Source organism: Diuraphis noxia, unplaced genomic scaffold (genome assembly GCF_037042655.1).
Source record: "Diuraphis noxia isolate RWA-SAM2 unplaced genomic scaffold, SU_Dnox_SAM2 contig0006, whole genome shotgun sequence".
In the NCBI taxonomy this organism is placed as follows: Eukaryota; Metazoa; Arthropoda; class Insecta; order Hemiptera; family Aphididae; genus Diuraphis; species Diuraphis noxia.
Genome location: NW_028301716.1, coordinates 1,154,061 through 1,175,356, shown reverse-complemented (window position 1 = coordinate 1,175,356; position 21,296 = coordinate 1,154,061). Strand labels below are relative to the sequence as shown.

The following is a 21,296-nucleotide window of genomic DNA, read 5'->3' as shown; positions in this document are numbered from 1 at the left end:
ATTGAAAATAATGCATAATAAATTTAGAAGCGTATTTTACTATTAGGTACCAAATAGAACAACGTGATATGCTTTTTTTGAAATTAAATTGCTGAATTAAAAGGCATGAGTATATCTTCTTGTAAATCTTTTGGTACAGACAGTTAAACTCCTATAGTACGATCGAATTATCGATACAAACAAAGCTCTATAACGATCAGCCGGTATTTTTATTTTCGATCTTGACAAAAGCTCAAAGTGGGGTAAATTGCATGAAGCCCATCAAACATAAGTGTGCCGCACGGTTCATTAAACACACATGCTCGCGTTGCCGAATATAAATTATCATTATTATTTTTATCGTCTCCGCGGTCGTCGTTATCGTTATGATTATAAAAATATAAATTTTACACGCCCGGTTGTATATTTGTTCGGACGTAGAAAATAAAAAATCTTCTTCGCCTCTCACACTCACCCTCTCTCTCCCGAGGTGACATCGTTTTAAAATTAGACCACTTTCGCCGGGGCACTCGTCATATTATTATAATATGTCTCACATAGGTGTTCGTTTGCGATGCGATATACGCAATTACCCCTATTAATATGTCAACCGTGGCCCCCTTTCCGTTTTCCCTTTTTCCTCGTCGTTTTTGCACAGAAAAATAGTAATAGTAATAGTAATAATAAATTTAAATTAATATCTCTCCGCCGCCGTCATCAATCCGCTGCGGTCGTCATTGGCTTTTGGCCCGCCGAATTCCCGACTATGACCCTCCTTTTGATGTACGTCCGATCCTTCGAGATAAGGCGATAATCCGGCCCAGATATCAGTCGCACCGCGGACACGCTTTTACACGCTTCGCAGACTTCTGTCATCGTCGTACCGTGCCTGTACCGCGCGACCATACTACATTGTACCACACAATATCGCGAACCGTCGTCGCGTCACCACGTTAACGACATGGTGTACCTGTTTCACTTCGAACTTCCCGTGGAGGAGGCTACGTGGACGTCCCTGGCCACCGCTTACTGGCCGTACCTTAAGAGCCTGACCGTCAGCGAAGTGGATGCATGCGCCGCAGCCGTGATGCACCTGTCCCGGGCCTACGATGCCTTGGGACCGCGGCTTCATCCGTCCGGGGGTGGTGACAAAGGTGGCGGCTCAGGGTCGGAGACCGTTTGTAATGGCGCCGACGATGGCCAATCCGAAATCACCTTTTTGACGTTTTACTACGTCAACACCAAAAAAGGTATATAATCGTGTGTGGTTGTTTTATGCCTATCGTCGGTTCGTTTGCAGTGCAACGATCTCACGCGACTATAAGACTATAGAAATATCGTTGACATGGAAAACATTCGTTTGACATTTTCAATTTCACTTTATTGACTTATCTATTAGAGTAACGATTATTTATTATTTTTTTCTAAAAACTTATAAAGTTATATTTTAATTTTAAAACCAGAAGATACTATTATTTTTAATTGTGATACTTTAAATAACTTACGTTAAAATTTAAATATCGCAAAAAATTGACTAATAAAGAAATACAGATAATAATTTAATGAACAGCGATTTCCACATTGTCCTGAGAAAGAAAAAAATTCAAAGTGAATCATGAATGGATTAACTACACTTTGTTTCTTTAAATTGCCTTTTTCAACCTGCATAATACGAATATATATAAGCCCCTTAGAACCGTGTCATCAGCATTTCAAGTAACCTACTTCTTAAATATTAATTAACTATTAATAATAATTATAAAAAATAGCCATTAATAATATTAATTTTACTGTAGGAAACACATTTTTTCATTAATAATTCGTTGACACTCTCAAAGTCACAATACTTTTCTTTCCTTTTCTTTTTTAATTTAATCAACCATTTATATTGATCCATACACATATAATATTTAATAGTTTGACGATAGTTTATCGATTCGTTTAGACATGAAAATTAACGCTGTACGTTTCGTTTAAGACAGAGATGACACATGTGGGCATGCCACGTCCACTCGCGGCGTTTGGCCGTCTGCCGGCTGTGCAGATCGTGATACGTACGCGAATCAAAATCATCAATTATCAGGCAATTATGGTGGTGGCAATGAATACAATATAACATAATAATATTTTGATTTCAACGATTAGACGATCTTGTCATGTAATCATGTCAGCTTTCATTTTCATCGATAACAATTTGCTGCGACGCGATTCGACAGTGCACGAGAAAACATTGGCCAATTGTCCCGACACATTTTTTTATCGAACACTGTCATTACGAGACCGAGTAAAATAATCGATACACTTTATGATGATGTTGAAGCACTTGTGTCATTAATAGTCACTATCGAGTTACCGAAAACATCATCATTTTTCAAAGTTGTGTATATCATGTGGTTTTGTGAATAAACTCAATAAAATGTCTTACTATTATTTGAGTTCCTTGATAGTTTAATGAATCAACTTTTTTATTTAATTTCAATCATTTATACTTTGTTATAGCTCCTTGATTTTTACATATATAGGACTATGTTAACCATATTATTTCGGTCATCAATTTCCTATTTTTGAACATCATTTTTTGTTAGTTTGATGTACATAGGTACTATTTGGACATTCCCAAGCTCGATTTTCTCAATTTTCTTTTTGGTAACCTAGGGTGAACTATAAATGATGGAGTTTTGCTGTTGAACTATCCATTAGAATAGATTATTTGAAACAATATAAGGTAATACAAAAATAATAGATTTTATTTTATTTTCTAATATAATATTATTATCTATTCCCCTTGTTGGGTATCGACTGTTGTTTTTTTGGCACATGGAATTTTTTATACAACATATTTGTGCAGATAATCCGACATTTATATTATTTGGTATGTCTTAAATTCTTCACTGGAAATTCCATTGAAACATTAATTAGCCATTCTTTAGCCAAGCTCTTTACTAACGAACATCGTTTCCCATCGATCTACAGATATCGCAGGCCACTATAAATCTACTACATCAACTTTGACTATACTATTACAGCCATACCTTGATAACTTGAATCATAATAAAAACTAATTTGACTTAATATGTATTATTCGAGGTATACAACTCAATCAATCAAACACTTTAAGGGGCAAAATAAAATTGATTTGTTGAGACTTCACTGTAAATTGTTCAATTCTATCTTGCCAGTAATAGCATAATACAATATCCGTATTAATCAATGTATTCATGTAAAATATGATTTCTTCTAGGTAAAACATATTTATTTTTTTTCCATTGTGTAAGTGCTGTCAAACCTAAAAATAAAACTCACACGCCCCTAACGTTGAAACATTGGTATGAGACTATTTTTCATTCCCACACCAACCAGATAATAATAAATATAAGCATACTGTATTTTATTCAGATAACTGTAACAGGGAAAAACACAATTTTTATTTTTATGTGACGTAAATATTTCACCCTCGTGCCTTAAAGTGTTTCATAATAATGTATATAATATGCCGAATACCACTCACTTATAGGTATTTATCAAAAAATTAACAAAACGCATGAGCTTGAAATTTTGAACATCATAATTCTTTCAATGCTTTGGATATACAATAAAGAGTGATCTTAAAAAATCAAAACAATTATTATGATTGGATATTATTTTCAATATTGTATTATTTATTAAATATATTGATTTCTAACCGACATGGATATTTTATATAAGCTTAATTGGTGGATATTTATTTGGAAATCTGTGATTTTCTAACGGGGATAAGTCGTTTAGATCATACGTCACCTGTTCTAGGATAACAGCACAGCTTTGAAAATTGATTCAAGCATACATGGTGAATCACATTATACAATACTTAAAATCGTTACATGTGGGCATTTGTCGCATTTTTTAAAATCATTTTAAATACAATTAAATGTATGTATATATATATATATATATATATATAAGATATATATATATATAAGACAGACACAAATATACATACAATAATTAGACTTAGGTCTATATACCTGAATTATATTTAAAATTATATATTTAAAAAATAATAATTCTGGAAAGTAATTAATGCGCTATATCTTTAATATCAGCTAGTACTTCGATGTAAATACTTAGATATTTAAGTATTTAACATGTGTTATTTGTTTTCAGCTGATATCACGATGCCAAGTGGTAAACGAGACCAACCATCCATCGAGGATAATCACGATGGTACAGTATCACTTAAATACGATCCCAAGGAAGAAGGCTTGCACGAGCTATTCGTTAAGTACAACGGGGAAAACGTTCAAGGTAAATTAATTATCCGCCACAAGTGTGTAATTATTGTCATCAAAAGTACAAATATAACATGGATTTTAGTAATATTATGGTTGTTAGCGTTGGCATTACAATAGTATGAATTTCGAAAAAAAAGTCGTTATATATTATAATTCATGAAAAAGAATTCCAATTTTAGATGTTGCGTTTCTTGCAAATTCATTGCTTGGCTGCTGAAGGTTTTCAAATCTATTTCGATTTCATACAAAAATACTTAACGCATAATATTGTGTGACTAAAACTAAAAAAAAATTATATATAATCCACACGTTAGATTCTCACAGAGAATTATAACCAGCGTCCCCTACACTTCACGTCATTAGTTGTTATAATAGTCACTCACTGCAGTGAACAAAAATAAACTTTGTATTCTCCATCCAATCGCAATAATTATTATGTATATACATCAGTTTTCCGTAGTTTAATATCAGTGTTATTCGGAAAATAATATCCTGTAGTGCTCATTGCCAATTTTTAACATTTGCTTTTAGAAATGTCATTGAAAAAAAAAACGTCATAGACAATAAATCGAAATTTTAAAATGCACGATGAAACTAATTGAAATTAACATTTTCCACCTGAGTATTATTTTACATGTATTTATGGAACTCAGATGTGAATATCATTAAATTACACTTAAAAAGAAAAATATAAATAACATATAATTTATTCTAATATGATATCTTGAGTAATTGAATTTATTTTTATCATAAAACGTACTATATACGAACTCGTATTTGTAATGAAAAACATGTTTTTATGAAATCACCTAAGTATTAAATCGAGCAATTTATTTAGCGTGTTAAATTGTTGACTACAGAGGCAAATAGGCAAATATACTGGCAATATAGTCGCTATAATGTACACGAACACAAAAAAACACAACATATATATAAAGTTTTTAGGAATTCATCTATGTCACTACAAATTGAACATAAAAACTAAAAATATGCGACAGCCAAAATGTTTTATATTTTTATATGATTTTTTTGTCCTTCAAACTTGACGATCATGACTTGGGAAAAAGTGTATACCTATATTTCAAACAAAAAATATTTAACTAAATTACAAACACAAGTAGCTTGTTTTTATCATATTCCGTTACTGGTTGTCAGGAATAAAATATAATAATAGTGTTATAATATCCTAAGTATTAGGTAATTCTTAAAGTGATAATTGTATTTTATTCTTGAATGCAAATAAAAAGTTGTTTTATCTGTAACAAAAGAGAACTGCTTTTACGCGTGAAAAGTATGTTTCCTTTTTACGATTAATGCATAAGTATTAAAACGGTCTTTCGATTTCAGTAATAAAATATTAATAAAAAAATGCTTTTATATATTGCATGCCATTGAAAAAGCAGTTGATCTTAAAATGTCGTAAATATACAAGGTTAATATAATGTGGACTTAAAAATGGAAACCCACAAAATATGAGCAGATTTAGTGTAACAATACAACAAACGTTATTTTTGCCGTCAACAGGTTCGCCGTTCAAATTCCATGTTGACTCCATCACCAGCGGGCACATCACGGCATACGGACCGGGACTCACGCACGGCGTCAGCGGAGAACCGTCGGACTTCACCATATACACGAAAGGAGCAGGAGCCGGTGTGTACATCAAAATATGATTATTCTTCTTAATTATTTGAATAAATTACAGCTCGATGTCACTGAACCATACGGATCAGTGGCAGATTCGAGTTAGTAGTATTCGCGTCAAAAACCTAACATGACACAACCTAACAAGTTATAACTCAATAAAATTGTGTGGGTGGCATATATAATTTTTATAGAGGTATAGATACTAGACAATTATCATTCTTCCGTTCAATGTAATGGTATTAAATAAATTATGGTTAGAAATAAGTAATAAATATTAACATTATGGTCCTAAAAATAAAAACGATGATTCAATTAATGAAACAATAAATAATCTATAGTTAATATTCGACATTAAATAACTGTGAGACTGTGAATAATTATATAGGTAGTAATATAAAAATGTAGTATTAATAAAAGCATTTTATTTTTCAGTTATAATATATCTTATTAACTTAATAATATTTTATAACAGATCGTATTTTGTTTTAAATAAAGTAAGTAACTTCATGAAATTAAAAAAAAAACAAGTTAAAATATTTGAGCAAAATTATCGAACGATACAAGTAGAATACTTGAAAAGACTAATGTAAATGATGAATTCAAAACTTTGTGATGCTAAAATAGATGGTCTTAAAGGCCAGACTAAAGATTAATACGAGTTGATTATATAATTAATGAAATCAACAGAATAAATGCTATAATCAGCAGATAATTATAAGCAAGTTGTTGACAGGAAATAACTAAATTAAGTTAAGATCAAACAAAAAAACTAACAAAATTTATGAAGAAATAGCAGAAGTTAAGTGTAATTTGGTATACATTTCTCAGCCAAATTACAATTAACATCCGACATTTTTTTCTTTAATTTTGTGAGTTGTTCTGTTTGATGTTTACTCAATTTCTCAAGCTCACACAATTCTTGATGTTTTGATTCTATTTTTTTATCGAACATTTTTTTATCGCTATCATATTTTTTTAGCTGTGTCATTATCATCTCCTTTGTTGACTCAGTAGTTTCTTTGATCTTTTTTAGTTCTTCCTGTTGTATTTCTTTCATTGGTTCCAATTGTTTAATCGACTCATTTTCTTCTTGTATCTGACATTTGAGTTTTGTACTCACCATTCGTGCATCACAAAGTTTTGAATTGATACATTTGAGATTTGAGGCAATTGACTTATGCTCCTCTCTAAGTTCTTCGATTTTCTTGTCAATTTCACATTTTTCTTTGCGATGTTTCTCTTGATATAAATTAATTTCCTCTTTTAGTTGTTGCGCTCGATTTTTTTGCTCCAATAGTTCAGCTTGCTTATCTTTTAATTTCAGTTTTAGCATACATAATTCAGAAGATTTTTCATTATATTTACCTCGAATTTCAGTCAAACTGGCCTGCAATGTCTTGGAAATGTTCTCACTTTTCATTTTTAATTCACATATTGAAGATTGCATACACTCATAACGATCTTCCTCAATATTAATATTTTTTTGCACTTCAGTGATCTGTGTTATTTGTTCAGCCATAGCTTTTTGAATGCATATAATGTTGTCTTCTATACCTTGCACTTCCGATTGCACTAATTGATGTCTATTTTGTAACTTAATTGTAATTTCCATAGCTTCTGAAAGTTTCTGTTCTAGTATTTTCTTATTTTCCAAAAGTGTTGAATTGATATTATCTAACTTTTCTATATCCTTCTCTAAATTTTCTAGTTTATTAAGAATTTGCTCATTTTCGCAATTCAAGGAATCATTTTTTTTTTGAATATCTATAAAATGTTGTTCTTGTGTATTATATTTATCACTTAATTCTTTGTTTTCACGTATTAGCTCGTTTAATATGTTAGTTTTTTCAATTTTAATGAAATTCAAATTTTCCTGGCCTTTTTTGAGCTCAGATTTTAGATAATCTCTTTGAGCAACAACATCTTCGTAATCACAAAGCTGATCCTCAAGTTCATCTATGTATTTTTCTGTTTCTTCAATTTTATTTTCAATTTGGTTTGTATTACTCATTATTAATTTGTATAAAAGAAAATTTTAAAATAAAGATTAATATGATGTTGTTTTTGTTTAGAAAATAAAATTGAATTCCTAGTTGCAATAACTTACTTATAAATATTGAATTAAATAAGCCAAAACATTATTTATTTTTTATACAGAAAATAACATAGACATTTTTGTAATTTTATTTAGGTATAATTTATATTTATATAATTTTTTTTATAATTTTCTGTAATCTTTATGTATGTATCTTTTTGATAAATTTTTCATATCTTTTCTCGTTTCAAAATTATGTCGATATACATATATTTTGAAAAGATTTTATACATATTGTAGTATATACTTAATTTATTAAAATTGTATGAAGTAGTATAATATATTATTGTTATAAAATCAATTTTTTAGACAATAATAATGCTATGCATTTAATTCCGTCTCTAAAATAAGTCATTGGATTATAGATATCATTTGTTTTAGTGGTTAGGTATAGGTATAAGTGGTATGGCCAGATAATAATTGAACATAGCATGGTGTAATAGTTAAACTATACATTAAAACAGTCCTTCAAAAATCTACACAATTTATTACCATCAACCAATCAGAATACGCATTATAAGAAACAAACGTAGTGAAAGTCTTAGAACCAAACTTAAGCTTAATGACTATTTAACAAACCTGTTAGTACTGGCAACGTTTAGGGATGGTCAGACTATATTAATGACTATAACCCATAAAGTCAGCAAGTAACTTTCAAATTTGTCCCGACGGTAAACACTGGTTACACACTGGCACACCAGGTGTTTAATAGGCGATATGGCACTCGAGTTATACACCGGTCGATTTTCAACACCTTCTTCACTTTATTCTTAACATTATTCCTTCGACCAAGTTTTCAAAAAGAAAAACATTCGAAAACATGAGAAGACAAGGAAAAAACAACCAGACGCTGACGAGCAGTATACCAACTTGTCAACAAGTCATCAGAAACATTCAGCAATATTGACGCCGACAGATATGACTACTAGCATTGAAAGACTTCTCGTACCAGTGAGGAACCTATTCGGACATCGCACACACATTCCGATTTTACGAGTCGATGATCCAGCGTAGCCAGCATTTCTCTGTGACATTTACACTGGTCGGTATTACGACTGGACAGCTACCAATCTTTGCACTGAACTTGAGTAATGCATACAGGCATCGCCACACATACTTTCGTGCGAGTCGACTCTACGCTATCGCCAATTGGAAACTAGTAGACACCGGAATTAGCGATCCTCAACAGATTACGACCACCCGTACAAACACGTGAGCAGTTTGTTTGAATAGTCATAAACCGATTGTATCGGCTATGCAAGAGCCAATACTAGACGTTGTCTCGTGAAAAACCATCTGGTATCAAATTACCGTACGAGTCGATCGGACATTCACATGAAGACATCATTTTCACAGTCAATATCATGGCCCATGTACCAGAAACACGGCGTGGCTGCCGCTTAACATCTGGCTCGAACTCACGACGAACAGAATCCCCCTACGTCCTCTCTTGGCCACTTTTGCGAGCCTACCACTCCCGGGTTAGATTCACGGTAGAACTAACTGCCGAGAGCTATATAGTACTTATGGTCAACCCCATTTCCTAATATTGCATGATCCCCAGATCTATTTTGCCTTATATTGCAAATAAGACGGAACTCTTGGCCTGTCACGGAATCACCCCGAACTCGATAGCCCGCTTTCCAGCCTGGCTGCTGTGCTGGCATATTTGTCCCAAGCTTTGTACATAAATAATATCTTACATGGAAATAAACATGCGACCTGATACTATAAAAACAGAGTTGTAAGGCCAAAGAGTTACTTTTTCGATGGTGACTTGAGAACATTGATTGACTATCATTGACCACACTATTTCAATGATAGTAGACTATATTACTATGTACTAACTATGCTCTATTATTTTTAAATGTTTACATTGTAAAAGAATTCATTCACACTTTATTTTTTGGGGAACATAATTGTTATATAATGATGAATATTTTAATGTTCTCATCAACGTAAAATTTTCAATTAGATTATTTTATTTTAAAACTTCATTATTTAATAAAAATTTACTATGGTTTCTAAATAAATATTATTATTCGTAAATCGTGTTGCTTCTTGTAATTTTATACCTGGAAGTGCCACGTGTTGTTTTTCCGATGTATGCAATTAAAGTTGATATTGTTTTCTTATACATTGCATTGAGTACGGTTAACTGGACTCTCCGAAATTATTTTTAAAAAAAAAAAAACTTAAAAAAAACTTATATTTGAATGTAAAAATATGTCTAAACAATTTATTAATAGCAAAAAACCTTACAACATACACTAGATATCGAGATTCAATTTAAATTAACCTATAACAGGGATGGAAAATTCATGGCATGCGAAAAGATTTTATGGATACGCGAAAATTTTTACTATTATATATTAATATATAATAGTAAAAATTTCCATATGTTACTCGACTGAGTACCTAACCTGACCGGTACCATACGGAAAGAAAAATTCGTTATACTGAGAAATGAATTAGAAGAAATTCAGTGTTATAGGGCGATAGGTAAATTGATCCTAAACATAGGAGACAAGATTTTGAAAGTGTGGAATGAAATTCCAAAAGATTATTCCACTTTAAAAATAGTAGCATTTGCTGTTTTGTCTATTTTTTCTTCAACTTATTCATACGAGTTACTATTTCCGAAATGAATTTTATAAGATCTGATTTAAGAAACCGACTAACTGATGAATGCAGTGCCGCATGTACTTTATTAAAAGTTACTAATTATAAACCAAATATCAACAAATTGGCATCAAGTGTTCAACAACATAAATCACATAAAAATAAATAATTAATTATTATTTATTATATATTATTATTTTTATTATGTACCTAAACTAACCTTTTTATAAAAATGCATTAATTATACGATCAATTTTAATAGGTATAACAAAATATAAATACTTTTAATATTTAATTTTTTTAAACTTCTTTTTCATGTCACGCTCTAAAAAAAAAAAAGGTAAATATGAACACGTAGTGTTCAAAAGGTTTGCCATCCCTGACCTATAATGTCCACCTAAAAATCTGTATACTTCACCACCCTCCTTTAAGCTTGAAATTCAGTATCACTAACACAAATATTGATTTAATAAATTCTTCGACTACTGCAGGTGGTCTTTCATTGGCCGTCGAAGGTCCCAGTAAAGCGGACATAAGTTGTCACGATAACAAGGACGGCACGGTTTCTGTCACGTACCTGCCAACGGCACCCGGCGAATATAGGATTTCCGTCAAGTTCGCTGACAAACACATCAAAGGAAGCCCGTACAATACGAAAGTCACAGGTTCGTAGTACCTATCTTTTCCGCAGTACTCAAATCCCTAGAGTACACATTCACTTGCACGCGTGTTTCCTCATAATTTTATTATCTTTATTATACCACCTCAAAAAGGATATTATTTTAGTTTTTTATTCTTATGTAGGTGAGGGCCGGAAGAGAAACCAGATATCAGTGGGCTCATGCAGCGAAGTATCGTTGCCTGGTAAAGTGCTAGACAAGGACTTCCGGTTGTTGAATGCGTCGATCCAAGCGCCGAGTGGTCTGGAAGAACCTTGCTTCTTGAAACGTCTACCAAACGGCAACTTGGGTACATCGTTTTCCAGTTTTAATACCTGGGGAGTACGCGCTTTACACTTAATACATTAACGTTCACGTTTTCAGGTATATCGTTCACGCCTAGGGAGATCGGCCAGCACGTGGTGTCTGTGAAAAGAATGGGCCAGCATATCGTCAACTCACCGTTCAAGATAACCGTAGGTGAGCGAGAAGTTGGAGACGCAAAAAAGGTCAAAGTCACCGGTAATGGGTTAAAAGAAGGCAAAACGCACGTAGAGAATTTGTTCACAGTGGACACAAGGAGTGCCGGTGAGTGATAGTCATATTATGAAATATTGTTATGAATTCATGATCTCATTATATAGAATTTTTTAACAATATAAGTACTTTATTTATCATTAGTCGATATCAGAAGACTATAAAATCTGGTAGAAATTCACTATAATAGCAGTACATTTATGTTATTATTATAAATCCGATAAAATGCTTTAAAAACAAAAAGGTTACCTAAAAATATTTTGAAAATCAACTTTATTTACTACTCGTTTACACTTAAACTTTTTGTGTATTATCAATTAATTTAATTGATTATATCTATAACCATCATGTATAAAATAAGTAATTACTAACTAATAATCATAAATAGGTACAGAATTTTTTACCGCAGTACGTATGTGAATTATCTACAATAGAATATTTTGTGATTATGTTTGGTATTTTAAACAGCATAATAGAAAAAATAAGCATAAACAGAATCGGCTACGAGTGGTATAGTGTAATGAATATTGTATTGGTAACATCATAAATTCATAAAATGATCGATATCATTTCCCGTTTATGTATAATAATATTATATTGTATATTTTTATACCGTTTAGAAACAATTAAAATGGTAAGAAATTATTTATAATTCTTACGTTATTCAAAAGTTAAAAAAATGTATAGTATTTTATAAATTCAACATTTTTATAGTATTGGTTTGGAATTTTTTATGATAAAATCATTTTATGTGACTTAAGAGAATGTGATACCCACATGTGTGTTAGCTTAAAAATTAGAGTGAATTGACCTTTAATAAAATTTAAAAGTTAAGAATATTCTTTAGACGACCTCATGGACTTTTTATTATATTTTAATTTTAAAGAAAATTACGTTTATTTTATGATATACAAACAATTTACAAGTTTGAAATACTCATAACTCGCTTTAAAATAAAAATATAATAGAAAGCCCATGAGCTTGTCTAAATAATATTCTTACCTTTAACTTTTATAATAAGTCAATTTACTCTAAGTTTTAAACTAACGGAGCTAAATGAGATCCATTGAGCGTAAAATATTTTGTTATGTTATATAAGCACTTGTAAGACAAATACATAAAACAATACATGCCGGTGTTACATCCTCCTAATATAAAAATAATAATTCAATTTACGTTATTCGTTTCGTATAATCATTGAATAATAAACTATTTTTCACAATTTCTGTAGAATAATATTATATGTCCATATTATCTAGGTTATGGTGGATTATCGCTTTCCATCGAAGGTCCAAGCAAAGCAGAGATCCAGTGTAAGGACAACGAAGACGGTACATTGAACATATCGTACAGGCCCACAGAACCAGGATATTATATCGTTAATCTGAAGTTCGCCGACCATCACGTCGACGGTTCACCCTTCACCGTTAAAGTCACCGGCGAAGGAAGCAATTGTCAGCGCGAGAAGATCGAACGGAAACGCGAAGCCGTACCTCTCACCGAGGTGGGCAGCAACTGCAAACTCACGTTCAAGATGCCGGGTAAGATAAAATATAACAATTATTTTTTTTTAAACCTTAAAATTTTTTGGTTTTATAAAAAGGACATAGGTGGTCCTCTGATTTCAAAGATCATAAATGTCTTGAAATGTCCAAAATATAATGAGTATCATAAATGTGATAAATCCTATAATATTTTGAACCATTGTTGTGGAACTCATCTCAATGTAGTCAAGTTGATAAACTTAATAAACTTCAAAGGTGCTTTATTTATATGTTTATTATCAAATGAGTTTCACAAATGTGTTAATTTTTGATATTGCTTATTCCATTGATTTAGTATTTTTAGCTAAGCGACGCATTAAAACTTTAATGTAGGTACACAATTTGGATAAACGATTTGTCCTAAATTATTATGTATAATTAAGTTCTATATCCCGGTATTCATTTCTAAAAATAACTAATGTTTTGATGTCTTCTTTTGATACTAAAAATTATAATGTTAAGATATTGCTTATCGTGTAATATTAATTAGAGAACTTTTATTTTAAATATGATTTAATTTCTATATTTTAATTATATATTTTAAAATGAATGAAAATAATAATCATATATTAATTGTCTGTTTATCAATATTATTTTAATATTCTATAATAACTTTAGTCCTTGCTGGTGATAAACCATAAAATAAATAAATAATTAATTAAAACGGTCTTTAAACATTTTTCGACGATATTAGGGACGATTAATCAGCTTTTGTTCATTATTATGAATGCGTTATTTTCCTGCTCTAATTTTATTTTATACGCACATTTTAGGTGTGTTGCCATATGATTTGTCATCGACGGTGACATCGCCGTGTGGTATTACGGAAGATGCTGAAATCAACGAAATCGAAGACGGCCTCTACGCGGTACACTTTGTCCCAAAGGAATTGGGTGTGCACACGGTGTCGGTTCGGTACAAGGAAGTCCACATACCTGGTAAGTATTAATTGAAGTCGTAGTTATATCCAAAACAATTAACGTTGACCGTTCGTCTTACTACTCCAGGATCGCCGTTCCAATTTACCGTCGGTCCTTTAAGCGATGGCGGAGCTCATCGCGTACACGCTGGAGGTTCTGGTCTGGAACGTGGTGAACAAGGACAGCCATGTGAATTTAACGTGTGGACCAGAGAGGCCGGGCCGGGTTCACTAGCCATATCAGTCGAAGGTCCTAGCAAGGCGGAAATCGATTTCAAAGATCGCAAGGATGGTTCATGTTATGTCAGTTACGTCGTAGGCGAACCAGGTTTGTTTACATTTTATTTATTTATTTTATTAAAAGCACATCCAAATATTTAAAATGTTAACATTACTAATTTGTATTGATTCAAGTATAAATAAAATGATATCATGACAATTTTTAACGCATGAAAACAAAAACATTGAATTTATACGACATATTTCAATGTTTTCTGTTAAAAGCAGTCGAAGACTTAATAATATTAATTATGAATACATTCACTTAAATGATTATATTATTATCTTGTTCAAATTTATTTTTACTTTAAATTGTATTCTTCTATACAAATGAATAAATAAATAAATGACAATATGCATATTGCATATCATAATGTGATACTATATATCGAAGGCTCCAAACATTTTCAATTTTATAGGAGAATACCGAATCGGTATTAAGTTTAACGACCAGCACATTCCGGACTCACCATACAAGTTGTTTATATCACCAGCAATGGGTGAAGCGCACAAACTTGAAGTGGCGCAATTCCCGACGTCCGGAGTCCAAGCCGATTACCCAGCTCAATTCATTGTTCGTAAGAACGGCGCTGTTGGTCAACTCGACGCCAAGGTTATTTATACCAATGATAATATACTTATATTAAATATTTATTCATTAAGATCATCGTGAGATAAAAATTAAAATAAATAGGATGTGAAATTTGATGTACCTTGAATTTTTTACTAGCTACGAGATACTTGTCTTATAATTCATATTTTTTATGTATTTTTGAATCTGAGTAACATAATTTGTATATTGCAGCTTTTTGCTTTTTTTGATAACTTTTAATTTTAAGATAATTTAAAAAAATTGTTTTTAATTATTAAGAGTATTTTTTTGGATTTTTAAGGCATTCGACGCTAAGATCGAGATTAAAATATAATTTAAAGATGTAACGTGAATAGTTTACATGATAAAACAGGTATTATTAATTGTTATTTTTTAAACAAAAGTCTTGATTACGAGTGGTGACAGTAAATTAAATGAGAATAATTATTTCTTTATTTGAAAATCAACAAAGAACACATGTGCAATTTTCAACTTTTTTAAATTTAATTAATAATATTTTTTGTTTAGAACTTGTGGAATTAACAAAAACAAAGAGAATTTTTTTTTAATTTGTAGGGTATGAAATTCTCAGAATTTAATTCTCCTAATAATAATTATCATTCGTTCGAAATGTCTATATTTTTAATATGGTAGCCCATTCGGCTCCCGTTTCTCTAAACAGCTCCAGTTTTACAAAAATGTCAATTTCCAAACGGCTTCCGTTAAAAAAGTCTAACGAACAGGTAAATTTCTAAACGGCTCAGGTGTCAGGTTGTTTACAACACAAATTCATTCTCCAATTATACAGACTTAGAATTGTCTTAAAAGGGATACACTTAGCGTAAACTACGTACACTTTTAAAATTGTATAAAAAATAGCTTATAGTATAGGTAATATTTAATTTTTAACGTTAAAAAAATATTTAAAAATGTAAAAAATGTTCGTATGAATAAAAATACAAAAAAATCATATGTTGGGTAAATTTGTTCGTAATTTATTGTTGTATAGTCCACGCATGCTGTTTTATTTGATGAAAACTCGTAAATTATTTTTTCGATGGGTTTTAGATTTTGTTTTCGATCTCAGTTTAGTAAAATGACTTCGAGTTTTAATTTGCATATCAGAATTTTCAATGCATCCCATATTTTCAGTATTCCGTTTTATACATTTAAAATTTAAAAATTTGATACACAGGAACTATATATATACTATATGTATAACAACAGCATTATGAGGAGCGTAATAATTTCGCGCAGTTATTATGTAGGCTGCTTTGGAAGATAAGCCTGAATGTGTCCAATAATTATTGTAGAGAATAATTTTACAATTATAAGCCTGTTTGTACCTACATTTTTTTTCAACGGGAGCCGTTTGAGAATTAACCTGTTCGTTAAATCTTTTTTGATGGGAGACGTTTGGGATCCGACGATTTTTAATTTTCATCGACGCATGAATTAATAACGGACTGATATAATTTATTGTTTTTAACAAGTGCGTGCACAATTGATATTTTGCAGGTTGTGTCACCGTCCGGTACAGAAGACGACTGTTTCATTCAATCAATCGATCAAGATATGTACTCTGTCCGTTTCATGCCCCGTGATAATGGCGTTCACAACATACACGTCAAATTCAACGGCGTTCACATTCCAGGATCACCATACCGTTTGAAAGTCGGCAAAGGAGACGCCGATCCTGCTGCCGTCCACGCCACTGGCAGTGGTTTGGGAGATGTCAAGACAGGTACTTAATAATAAATTTAACATAGTAACCTACACTCGTCAAATACGATATCTATAGGATTCACATTAGAACGAAAACATTGCAAAATAATTAATTCCAGTTTTTGATTCAATCCATTCGAATTTGGTTTCTTAAGTTATAACTGATCTTTTTATTTACTTCTTCGATCAAAAAATAATATGAAAAAACTAGATACAAAAACAACGAAATTGTTAGTTATAAAAAATTTCAACCAAGCTCTTTTTTTATGAATGTGTTATACTAATTAAATTAAATCACTACCTACTGTATCTTGGAGTAAGCTCCAAGGTTACTAAAAAACTACAATAGATGACCAAATAATTTTAGAATTTAATTAAAATGTATTTTATATTAGTTTTATAAAGATGTTTTTTTCACGAATTATCATTTTTTTTGCGAATATTTTTTTAAAACTATGATTAGATCAATCTCAAGATAAAATTAATATGAAAAATTGTGAACTTTCAGTCTTTAGTTGATTATGAAATATTCATTACTGGTAAATATTTTAGGACACAAGACGGATTTTATTGTAGACACTTGTAACGCGGGTGCCGGTACATTGGCTGTAACTATTGACGGGCCAAGCAAAGTTTCTATGGACTGTACCGAAGTCGAAGAAGGTTACAAAGTCAGGTACACGCCGTTAGTGCCAGGCGAATATTACATAAGTTTGAAATACAATGGATATCATATTGTTGGTTCGCCGTTCAAAGTCACATGTACTGGTACGTTATATCTTATGTGTAACATAGAAAAAGATTTTCGGTTGTTGGTTTCAACTAGATAATGACTCTCCACAACTTATATTGTTGGTTGTGCTCGTGTTGATGACTAATTGTTTGATATATGTTAGGAATATACTAACGTCTAACATATTGTATTATTTTGTAAACAGTATAATATTGTAGACATGGCAAATAAGATCATATTTGTCATAATTGTAGAGACAACATAGTTTCTGCGTGGTTGTGACATGGACGTCCGCAGGAGGAGGGCAAATGGGGTATTTTCTCTACCTTAGAATTTTAAATTTGTTTTCTAAAGCATTAAAATGTAAGGATTAAATATTTGAAAAATCTTAATTTATTTTTAAAATTAATTTCTTCCCCCTGGAAAATGTCTATAGACGCTATTACTGAAGTAAGCTCATCGTCGTTTTTTCTAGACATTTTTTCTTATCGATAAGAAGCTTATTTCAGCATTTACCAATATATTATTTTGTATTTATATTACATTCAACTTTTTTTATAATATATATCCTTTCAGTCTTACATAATGATTTATTATGAAACGAACAGTATTGTTAATTAATTAACCATTGCAATATTATTTGATGTGTTTACAAAACTTGTAATTGAATACAGATAATATTGTATTAGTAACTATTACCTATTAAAAATTAATCTTAGTACATAACTACTCTTTCTTGGTTTTTTAAATGCGATTCTGTTATAAGCACTTATTACAATTTATAATAACTTTATGGTTTTTATATTTACGCAATAGTTGTTTACCTATTTTTATGAATTTTTGCATCGAGTTAAGTTTACAATTCATTTGTTTGTTGAAATATTAATTTTGTAGTTTTAATATAATACAATTCTATATTCATCAAAATTATCGAGTTAATTCAATTATTAATACTTAATTAAGAACAACATCATGATATAAATGAAATACGATAATGAAGACTTTTTAAAGCTGCGACATGGGCTATTTGGGTATATTGAAGATTACGGTTGGTGAAGGATTCGTCGATAAGAATCTAGGTGGTAACCTTTAGATTGTGTTCCAGCAACACTAGATGATGCTTTTCCGATGTACACATAAATGGCCACCCAATCAAAGATAGATGTTATAGCTTATATAAATTGATTTGCATTATTCACTGTTTTTTTTTTTTTAATAACATCTGAATATTTTTTCCTTGTATAGTGTCGATGATAACACAAAATTAAATGGTTTGATCATTTGCAGGTGAGGATTTGGCTGAGCGTGGGCCACAAGAAACAAGCTCAGTTGTTGTGGAAACTGTACACAAAGTTTCTAAAGCTCACAAGGGTGGAGCTGGTGTCGTTTTACCACACTTTAAATCGAACGCCACACTCGTCACGAGTAAAGGAATGGGCTTGAAGAAAGCGTATGTGGGAAAACAAAATCTATTCAGTATAAGCGCTACTGATGCCGGTAAGTCTTTATAGCATAGTAGGGTCCTGAATTTGAAATATTTCAGTTGACATTTTTCAATTGAAATTTATTGAAATTTATAATTTCATTTTTCTGTAAATATTTCATTGAAAGTATTATTATTATTATTATTATTTAACGTCTTTAGTTAGAGAAGGTGGTTGATTAAGAATAATAATCGATCACGCATAAAAACTATCGATATTGAATGACTAAGGTCTATGAATTACTATATGGTTGTAAATTAGGTTTTAATGGTATAATCAATTGTACACCCTATTGGATATCATTTATTATTTTTTATTTATTAGTATTTAATACAATAAAACAACTGTTAAAAATATTATATTATGTTAGTTTATACGCTTTTAGATTCTATAGGCAATTCTTAAATTTTTACACAAATTAAATAATTTATATAAGTTTTATGAAATAAATATATCTAATTGGTTAATGACAATCTCTGATAATCTTTCAATCTTTTTAGTAATATGATGTTGGTCTGTTAGTTATATTAGATTTCAAATGATTTTTCTCGTTCACTGATATAATTGTAAGCAAATGTATGAATCCACTAAAATATTACTTATATTTTACAGGCAACAATATATTATTCGTTGGTATTTACGGACCTAAAGGACCATGTGAGGAGATATTTATCAAACACATGAAACAGAACAACTACCAAGTGAGCTATATCGTCCGAGAACGGGGCGAATACATTCTTCTGGTCAAGTGGGGGGATGATCACATACCCGGTTCACCGTTCAAAATCGAAACATAAATCTAACGAAATAAATAAAACATAAAAAAAAATTTAAAAAAAATTAATGAAAAAATACAATAATTCGAAACTAGAAGACATCAATCTAGGATGAACAAGTGGATTTAGATGATCATTATCATTACCATAATCAAAAACAAGAGGAAGAAACGTGCAACAGGCGTCGTTCCATCGGGATAAAAATACGATTCTACCGGATTTATGCAGTAATTATTTATAATTGCTACAATTTATACTGTAATTTACTACTACAAAAGAAAGAACATTTTCATTCGTTTTAGCTAATAATTATTTACGTTTATTTGAATTTCGAATCTTATACTATTTATTTTATATACTTCTCATTACATACGTATTATAATGTTCGTTAGTCAGAATATTAATCATTTTATTTATTTATATTATACTATTATTATTCAACATTGTAATAAGTTATTATTCAACGAAACGTTCCGTAAGACTTAATATTGATTTGCCTGAACCATAATTATCTAATATTATACCTAATATTAAATACTTACTTCAAAATAGCATCGTCATCTAACCAATTATTAAATAACGTCTTGTGTGGTTTAAGGTATATTTAACATATGGCTAACCACTTCGTATCTTGGTTATTTGTACTGATTCACTATGATTTTATACAACATATACATTAATATTAGACCTAAATATATTTATACAAAATGGGATACCTGTAAATAAAGATTATATATCATTACGTTAAATATCGTATTATTTTATCAGAGTATAGCACTGCATCTAAACAACGACATCCTTTTAAAAACCAAAAAAAAATTTAATTTAAAATATTTGTAAATATAAATGAGTAATATTATTTTAAAAATGTTATCGAGTATAGAAAATGATAAAATAAATATTTGATGACAATTTAAAGTACCTAGAGATTTTAGTTTTTGAATAACAAGAATAAGAATATAAGAAAATTAATTCAATGTACACAATTAAAGTTGAAAGTTTACAATATTTTGAACATATTTAGAATACAAAATAAAATAACATAAATAACACTTGATTATTCAGACAACTATAATTTATTTGTTATACATTTAAAAATAAGTTATAAAAATCAAAATATAATTTTAAATCTATAATACTTATCTTTAACTTCGCCCTTTGTCTTCCTTACAACTATTTTTTTGAAGTCTGACACCTTTATGGCTTTGTCTTTTCCTCATTATCGTTATCTGTATAACTATTATTATTATGTGTTGATGCCGTATGAGCTTACGGATTTTTGTGTAGTTGTTATCGGACAAGCAATCGGTTCCAACACTCGAGAAAAATATACTATTTTGTTAGATAAAATTATTCTATAAAAGTCAAACATTTTGGTTCATTCGAATTGGATTGACTAACAATAACTTATGTTACTATGTACCGCGAATTCGT

At 30.5% G+C, this 21,296-nt stretch overlaps 1 protein-coding gene across 6 annotated transcripts in view; it reads left to right on the top strand.

Moving 5' to 3' along the window:
* The window catches only part of LOC149054468 (filamin-A-like), a 121,068-nt gene extending 100,457 nt beyond the window's left edge, over window positions 1-20,611 (top strand). For 5 of the 6 annotated variants that reach the window (XM_089229988.1, XM_089229990.1, XM_089229987.1 and 2 more), the window contains 13 exons: window positions 4,123-4,263; window positions 5,775-5,903; window positions 11,106-11,279; window positions 11,419-11,583; window positions 11,658-11,861; window positions 13,070-13,351; window positions 14,128-14,292; window positions 14,362-14,601; window positions 14,972-15,165; window positions 16,663-16,888; window positions 17,422-17,637; window positions 18,890-19,099; window positions 19,699-20,611. In XM_089229988.1, the coding sequence (XP_089086114.1) occupies window positions 4,123-4,263; window positions 5,775-5,903; window positions 11,106-11,279; window positions 11,419-11,583; window positions 11,658-11,861; window positions 13,070-13,351; window positions 14,128-14,292; window positions 14,362-14,601; window positions 14,972-15,165; window positions 16,663-16,888; window positions 17,422-17,637; window positions 18,890-19,099; window positions 19,699-19,883 (2,531 nt within the window). In that variant the 3' untranslated portion in view covers window positions 19,884-20,611. Of the gene's footprint in view, window positions 1-846; window positions 1,230-4,122; window positions 4,264-5,774; window positions 5,904-11,105; window positions 11,280-11,418; window positions 11,584-11,657; window positions 11,862-13,069; window positions 13,352-14,127; window positions 14,293-14,361; window positions 14,602-14,971; window positions 15,166-16,662; window positions 16,889-17,421; window positions 17,638-18,889; window positions 19,100-19,698 lie in introns of those variants that run through there. The other variant, XM_089229992.1, reaches the window with a different exon arrangement.
* Window positions 20,612-21,296: the final 685 nt, after the last annotated feature.